This window comes from Fulmarus glacialis, unplaced genomic scaffold (assembly GCF_000690835.1).
Source record: "Fulmarus glacialis isolate BGI_N327 unplaced genomic scaffold, ASM69083v1 scaffold34291, whole genome shotgun sequence".
Lineage (NCBI taxonomy): Eukaryota > Metazoa > Chordata > Aves > Procellariiformes > Procellariidae > Fulmarus > Fulmarus glacialis.
The window spans coordinates 1-8,552 of NW_009191442.1; the positions used below are offsets into that span (position 1 = coordinate 1).

The window sequence follows — 8,552 nt, forward strand, 5'->3', positions numbered from 1 at the left end:
GGCTGTGGTGCAGCAGGCCCACGGCCACGGAGGGCAGAGGAGAAACCTGCTGAATGCGGTGGGATGTACTGTGAGGAAATGGCGGGCAGGTGGTCTGGCCGGGGGCCCACAGGGATGGCAGTGGCTGTGCTGCAAGCCTGATGGCCTGCAAACAGGCTGCTGCCTCAGGGGATGTGTTTTCCGGGGTGCTTTTCTCCTGACCAGTAGTGAATTTTGGGAGAAGGCTGGCAGGTTGTTGGGTAAGCATTTTGGCCCTTCAAAAATGTGGTAGTGCGCATCCTAAATGAAAATAAAGCTGGGAAGCATAGTGCATTGCAAGGGAGGTTTTAACTGCAGCTGGTGGAAAATAAAGACTGTCTCGTTGCAGAGAAACCAGATATATTCATAAAGATCATAGATGAGTATGAGCAAAGCTTTAGTCTTCACCTCTGATGACTTCTGGAGTCCTTCAGTGTGCGATAGCATGATGGCTGTGAGATACTCAAAGCATCGTACCTCTTCTGCTATGAGCAGGGAGGGGATGATGTCAGTCTGAATCCAGATTTCCTAACTTTGAGGTTGCAGTTACGATCTCTATGGGCAGAGGAGAGGGGCTGAGTGTGGTAGAGTACATTTCTGAGCTCATGGGCATTTGTTTGCATGTTGAATGAACATAATGATTTAGTTGGGGTGGGTTAGAGGGACTGAATAGGTAGAACTTAATATAAATTTGAATGAATGAGTAAGTTCTTATATTTGAATAGCTATCAAGCCTCATATCCCTGGTTTTCAAACATCTGACTATCTTTTTTAACAATTAACTGTTTTTTCTACCAGGGTCCAAATAGAGAAGTATTAAAGGGGATTTAGGAAGGGATATAGGGTAGATAAGAGCCTGAGAATAATGACAGTCCCACTTATTCTCAGCAGGGCCTGCCTTCTGATTCTTGCTGTGTGAGCAGGTTTAATGCTGGTTGTTAAAACAGATCAGTAGGAAAGCGTGTCTTTAGGATTAAGGTCACAGCCAGAACAGGCAGCATCATGGAGACAGGTTGATCACAGAGGCTTTCTGGTAGAAAGAGAGGAAAAGACTCTGAGGTGATAGATAATGGCCTTGTTGGTACCTGCTGTGCCATACCTGAACTGCAGCCTCTCTTGTGTTAGAAGACCTCCTGAAGCAGATAGGGCCTATGGCCTAGGGCCCTGGCTGGCCACAAAGCCAGACCTCCAGATCTGCCTTAGCAAAAGGGGGGGAAAGAAAGCTGTGTGCGTAGGCTGCTCCAGCAGTGCCGTGTGTTCGGAGTCCCTTTAGCCATGCCTTGTGAGTAACGAGTCCTGGGAGTAAGTTGGGTTGGTTTGTTACCTAGGTGAGGGCATGCAGTTGCATGCTTGATGTCTCCCATTTAGCTGCCTCATAGGATCAGAACCTACTGTGCATTTCATTTCTGGGTGGTGAAAACATACTTGGTTTTCTGATTCATGCTGAAGTTCTCGCAAAAGCAGTCTGGAAATGCAGCCCTTAGTTGGTAGCGGTCAGGGAGAGCTGTCCTGGTTTAGACCGTTTGAGGGTCACCTTTTGCTTTTAATAGAATAGCAACCAGCTCTTACGTACAGCTTCCGCCCCTTAAAGATACTTTGTACACTCACAGAATTTCATTTCTAGAAATAGAGACCAGTGTGTAGGAGCTGAAGAAACCTGCCCCAGCTTCTAACAGGTTATTGTTAGCACTGAGTGGGAGCAGAGTCTGGCTCTGATGATAGCTCCCACTTTCATCTATTGTAATGTCTCTGGAGGCAGCAGCTCCAAAAGACATAAAACTGGGAGGAAGAAAGACACCTCCTTTCTCCCCAGGTAAGGCTTTAATAATAGGAAACACCAGGCCTGACGACTTTACATTGAAGTTTATTATGTGTATAAATTATATAACCAGACAAGAGAACGACACTGTATCTTCAACAACCGTCTTCTGCTTTTTAAAAAAACAAAAATGATTGGAAAAAGAATTACAAAGACCTACTAGTGTCATATAAAACAGTCTATAACCCACAGGAGCCGTGTGGTTCCACAGAAGTGATCACAGTATTATTTAGCAGGATAAAAATTTGAGCAGAGCTCCGGGGAGCTTTGTATTTCTGAGGAGAGACAGGTGTCAAAGTTGCATTTCTGTTCCTCTAGGATTTTTGCAGGCAGTCTGTAAAGCAACGACAATTCTTGGCCATTGTTTTTAGCCTTTTCTACCCTTAGTTTCTGGTGATAGAGTTAGTCTCTGAGAAGAGCTCACACCAAGCATGGGAGAGACTTTGCCTGACCCCCTTTCAGCACTCTCTTTGATTTCTGGGGAGAAAAGTCTCCTAATATTAGTGGCAGAGCCAAGATCACAGTACCCAGTCGGGGGGAATTTCTCTCACAAGGACTGGGGAAGGTGGATTAGTTCAGGGTGAGGGAAGGCACGAAGAGAAGGTGAAGGTCCTGCTTCTTCACATGGCAAATAAGCCCACGGCGACTGTCGTGGCTAGGAAGCTGAGTGCCAGGATCCACCGCATCAGGGGAGTGGTGGGCATCATGTCTGTGTGTCTCCTGTTTGTCCTCTCACTTTCTTTCCCAGGCGCTGGACCTAGATCAAATGGGAAAAGAAAACAAAAAAGTGGATGAGAACAAGTTGAGGCAAGAAGCTGCCAATATGCCACACGTGCTCTCCCCAGTGCCGGAGCAGACCCTGCTGGAGTTGTCAAGGGGAGAAGGAGGAAGCCCAGAGCCCAGTTGGGGTGGGGGAAACAGCGGCAGCAAGTTCTGCTTTCCTGGGATAGGTGAAGAAGGGAAGCAGCAGACTTGACCTGGGAATCACAAAGGCTTACAACCTCTCTGCCTGTACTTGAGTACTGGCCTCTTCCCTTGTCTCCTTACAGGCTTATAAATGCACTGCCCAGCTCCATCAAACCCTTGATGTGTGCAGAAGACAGCCAAATACTTAAGCCAGAATTTTAAAAGGCATTTTGTCTCCTACTTCTCATTGATTTAATTGGTTAGGCATCTAATGACCTTAAACAGGTAGTCCTTAGCACTCCAGACAAATAATCTTTCCAGTACAACTTCAGGATGGGATTCATCATCCAACACCAAACTTTCCTGAAAATCCTACTATGAGTGTATTGGGAAAAGAGCGGCAAAGTTTCACAGAGAACTTTTACTGCATTTCCCAAAGAAGTTGCTTTAAGCTTCATTGTCTAGAGATGCGCAAGACGAGGTTTGCTTTTCATTCTTTGCCATGGGAAAACTGTGGTTCAATCCAGTATGCACTGAAAAATCTCCGTTTTAGTTTCAAACTGGGTAGGTCATAAGAACTTTTTTATTTGAATCACACGTTATCAGGGAAACCACCCTCCTCTGTAAACATCTGAGCCTGTTCCTCACTCAGTCACAAGCTTGACTCCCTGAAAAGGGATTGCTTTGCTTTCAGCCACTGCTCCGGCTTTGCCCAGTTCGGGATCGGTGTTTGTCAGTAGATGGAGCTTTTTCAGTTTTGCAAAACTGATGGGCAGCCTGTACATCCCCACTTCCCAGCTGGTCATATTTCACCATCCAGAACAATGCTCATTATAAACCCAGCACACTTTCAAGGAGTGTTTTCAGTAAATACTTCTGGAAGGCAGAAAAATGAGCAGAGGGAGATTTAGTCCAAAAGGACAGGGTGTTGGATAGGGCTGTGTGTCTGGAAGAAATTTTTGTCAGCATCGTGGCATCGCAGCTGTTCTGGGCCCAAAACTGCAGCCGTTGCTTCTGTGAACTCAAGGCCAGTTTTCCTTGTGGTTGAAACTCACGTGGCTAATGAACCTTACACTTGTTAAAACCTAAGAGAAGGAGAGGGGAGTCTCTTCTTGTAAAGCTCCCTCATTGATACTATTTCTGGAGAGCCCACAGGTGTCATCCTTGCTCTGTCATGTCTAGAAGAAGCTTTGCACACACCAGTGCCTCTCCTTGCGCTAGCTGCTGATGGCTGGAGAAGAGACAGGGCAAGCACCTCATGCTCATTTCTCAGTCGCTTTTACAAAGAAGAACATAGGAAGGGAGGAGAACAAAACCACAAGGGGCAATGTTAAACTCCTGCCCCTAGAAGTATCTTACCGTGCTCATATGATTTGTTAACGTTCCTTGTGCGAAGCTCTGCCTTTGGCTGCACAGGGTAACCATTCTCCTGGCCCTTAGACACCAGCTCCTGCAGTGCCTCAAACACCTGAGAAGAGGGAACACTGTCTCATTATGTGGCCTCCTCTTCTTCTTTCACTGGACCCCTTTCCCCTGCCCCAGGCACTTTAGGAACTAGAGAAAGACACAAGCCTTCAGTCCAAGTCTCCTGGCACTTTTTGCACAGAACATAATCTGCCTGTGGAAGTCTTTCAAATTCCTTGTTCACTTTACAGGTTCTCCTTGAAGCTTCCAGCTCAGGAGAAGGCTGTTGCCCATCTTCTGATGGGAAGGAAAGCAAGGTACCTATGCATCTAGTCAGCATCCAGAGAGGACCTGTGGAGCTGTACTACAGAGGTAGGACAGATAGATGGTGATCCCCATTCCCAGTATAAGCCCTCATTCATATCTGAATAATGGCAAACAGAAGAGACTGAATTCAAACCCTAGGGGAGGGAGAAGAGCTTTTCAGAGACAAGCCTTTTACTAAGCTCCCAGGTTGGACAAGTGTAGCCATCCAACTCTGATTATCTTGCCCTAATCCACAACTTCCCATAAACTCCAGAGTAGAAATACCGGCTTTACCTTTCCCCTGTAGCTATTATCTTGTTTCAGAGAGGGTGTGGGCAGGCAGAGCTGTCTGGTTGTTACTCACCTGTATATTTAGCAGGAATGCTTTCTTGGCCTCCTCCCAGACTCTTTTCTTAGTGGCAAGATCCATCTCGAGGGCATTCATGCGGGAGCGATAGAGCTGCTTGAACTTGGTGGCGTTGGAGACTCCATCAAAGGTGAAGAAAGCCAGCCCTTCTCCAGTGCTGGGCAGCTGGAGGGCCTTTTGGGCAATTTTCTTCAGCACCTGCCCCCCAGACAGGTCTCCCAAATACCGAGTGTAGGCATGGGCCACCAGGATCTCTGGGTGGTTCCTGCCTACGTAGTGGAGCCTCTCAACATATTTCTGAGTAGCCTCAGGACATGGGATCTCTTCCCTCCAGTTGCTGCCGTAGAAGTACTCCAAGTCTTTCTCCAGAGCAGCTTTCCGGTGCAGCTCCGTCGGAAAATACACAGGGGCATAAACTGGGTTGTCCTTGTTACGTTCAATCTCTTCTTCCAGAGCAGAGTAGATGAAGTACAAGGATGCCGTAACCAGCTGAAAGAGAAGGAAGAGGATGAGCTACAGGTGCATCTGTCTGTCTTCTTCAGGCTTTGGGGACAAATCCTACTAACAAAAAAGTTACTCATGGGCACACCCAGTATGAGTCATGCACATCTGTGGTGTTGCAGGTTTCCTATGTGGAAAACAGAGTTGCAATGTGCAGTGAGACACCATTTAGCCCTTCCCCTTCTGCTTCAGGCAGCATCAGGTAAGACCTAAGCCCTTTCCAGCAGATATTGGTCTTACTTGCCCTTAAAAGCCACTGCCTTCACCTTCAAGTGAAAGTTCTTGCAGCTTGATGTAATGGAAACTGGAGCCCTATTAAATCATGCCTGGTCTATTCTCCTCATTCCCTCGGTCAATAGAGAGGGTATTCCCAAAGGTATATTTTCTGGTGCATTGTTCAAATCTGAATGCTTCAAGATGTGGCTTCCCTTTGTGGGGCCTTGTGAGATGATGACACACTCTGTTTATTTTTCAACATATTCATCCTGTTGGCATCCCACCATCCCAGGAACTGAGGCACTACCGCTCTCCTCATCCAGACTTGTAAGTGGGGTTGCCTCCTTGGTTGCCCCGAGGAGACAAGATAAAAGGGGGTTGGAAGCCCAGCCTGCCTCTGAAAGATGCCTTTGTGAAGGAGCGCTGCGAAGCTGCGTGTTCTCTCTATTTTGAAACCATTGTTATTGTTGTTTTTCCCAGCTTACGTGATATTTTCTTCTATCTGCCAGCTTTTCCATGTGGTGTAAGACAATCTGGCTGTGTTCTTTCTTTCCCCGGGCATTCTGTTTTCAGAGGCTGTATACATAATTACACCTACACCACCCCTTCCTTACACTGGAATCCTTTATCAGCAGCAAAGGGTAAAACATGAAGGTATTGCAGTACAGGTGAATCGGGTTGGGGGTGGACGGGACTATGCTGATGACAGGAGAGAAAGCCGTTTACTCTCCCACAAAGCAATCAGTTCTGCAGTAAAAGAGTTGCCGTTCCAACTTTTCCGCACTGTGCCAGCAAATAGGACTTTGATAAGCACACAGGCAGTGGCTCGGTTGTGGAAACAAATATTCAGATTCTGGGGAGTCACGTGTCAGGGCAGATATATAGGTTTGCCAAGAGAGTAAACAAAACCAGTGTGTTTTAAACAATAACCTGTTATCCAGCTTACTGGAAAAGAAACAAAATACAGGAACATTGCCTAATTAAGAAAATACAACTTGACTGGTTGTTTTCGGAGGCAGGTAGTGGTTTAATGGGAAATGTGGCTTTTGAAAACTATCGTTAGTTTTTAAAACCCACATCACATCTCACTCCTCCTGACAGCACATAAATATCTTCTAAGAACCTGAGCTGTATTCCTGAAGGCCTGACTTCTTACATTATTGCCAGACTGTCTCAAAGTTCACTGCCTAACCAATGCTGCATTTCTTAACAGGAGGAAGTCAGCACCTGAGATTAAATTCATGCTTGACTAAGTATCCTGAATGCGACCTGTTAGAAATAAGTAGTCTTTTTTCCTACTCTTACAGATTTATTTGCCAAGGAACAATTCAACAACAAAGTAATTAAACAACAGGTTGGATCGCTAGCTGGTATTTGCAAGCCCATGCGTCACATCCTATAGCCTCCCAGGAATTTCTGGCCCAGGTGTGTGCTTTGTTTTTGCTCATGGCTTTGTTATGTGGCTCAGATCCCAGGAATCACATATCTAGCCAGGTTAGGCACAGACTAATATCTGCAAATGATTCTCTCTTGTCTTAAGAAAAGCGACAGGCTTCTACCTGTTAGTGGCAGACATGGCTTGCTCAAATTCAGTCTGCCTTTGAGTAATTATTGTTACGATCTCAGTTCTGGTATAACCCAAGTGACAACTAAAACATTGCAAATTTCAGTGCCAGAGATGATCCCACAGCCTCACTTTCTCACTATTCCATCATTATTTCTACCTGTGGCTGCTTAGTGTCATAAATTTAGTATTCTCCCTCTTTTTGGCATTTCAGCCACTCATGTATCTGCACATAGTCATACCTCCATTAACTATCATTGCCAATAATTAACATGCAGACATTTATGAAGAAAGAGGAAAAAAAAATACATTAACCCTTTGAACCTCTTTGTCTTTTTATCCTGTTTCAGCTTGGCTGCACATCCTGATGTGCACACTCCTGCCCTGCCTTCTGCAAGAGGAGCCGGTAAGATCTTAGCATGCTGGAGTTTGATGAAGAGCATGTTTTGCATGGGAGGTGCTGACACCGGACAGCTGTAATGCACAGTGCTGTCCCCGTCCTCCCCCATTTAGTCCCCACGCAGCGATTCTGATCTAACAGTATATTTCCTGGCAGGGAAATCCCATCCCCAAGCAATGCTGCTATGAAGTACCTTAAACTCGTGGAGCGACACCTGCCCCTTCTGGAAATTCTTCATGAATGGCGTGTTCTCTGCCTGCTCGTGCACCTCCTTGGTAGCTTCCTTCATCAGTTCTGACAGGTCCTTGGACATGCTGGGGAAGAGCAGCAAAACAGATGTCAGTGCTGTCGCTCTCCTCTAGCAAAATGGATCTTAGCTCTCTAGGAAAAAACAGGGAGGCTGGGAAAAGGAACAGAGCATTCCCGAGAGCCACAGATAGAAACCAGGGAGCACCAGCATCCCAAATGCTGTCCCGAGCCAGGAAGACTGACAGACTCCATCCAGAGGTGAAAGCAGGAGCATGCCGTTCCCTGCAGAGCAGAAACAGGAACAGCATGCCTAAAAGCAAGGGGCGAAACACAATACTCTGCTGGCAAAAAACTTCCCTCCCATTCCCGTCACGCTCTCACCTTTCGGAGCTATGTGTCTGGGAAGTTTCCATGTTTCTCCACTTTGTTTCACTCCTCCGCTTCCCTGTTGTTTCTTCTTGCTCGTGCTTTCCTCCTTCCCTTCTGCTCCCAGGACAGTGAAGCTCTGAGCTGGGCAGCCCGGCTCTCGCATCCAGCTTTATACTGCCAGGCCACGTGAGCAGCCAAACCGCTGACCTCAGTGCGAGTACGAACTTCTTGCAACACAACTTCACTTCCCCTTCCAGTGTGGCTGTCACCCTCTCCTCGCATGCGGCCCCAAGGGACCAGAAGGAAGTCACCTGATGCCTCCTGATAACTAAGCACAAACAAGAAGATGTCCAGCAACTTGTCCTTCAAGGGTGCCTGGCTCTGTAACCCTTTCAGCGCAGTGCCCATGGCAGGCAGAGCCCAGGTGCTGCAA

The 8,552-nt window shown here is 46.8% G+C and overlaps 1 protein-coding gene across 1 annotated transcript; it reads right to left on the minus strand.

Moving 5' to 3' along the window:
- Positions 1–1,866: 1,866 nt before the first annotated feature.
- On the minus strand, positions 1,867–8,202 carry HMOX1 (heme oxygenase (decycling) 1). Its single transcript, XM_009586702.1, has 5 exons — positions 8,132–8,202; positions 7,695–7,815; positions 4,818–5,309; positions 4,103–4,211; positions 1,867–2,594 (listed from the first exon to the last, which is right to left on the minus strand). Exons 1-5 carry the CDS (start codon positions 8,161–8,163, stop codon positions 2,458–2,460), a joined length of 891 nt encoding a protein of 296 aa, XP_009584997.1. The 5' UTR covers positions 8,164–8,202; the 3' UTR covers positions 1,867–2,457.
- Positions 8,203–8,552: the final 350 nt, after the last annotated feature.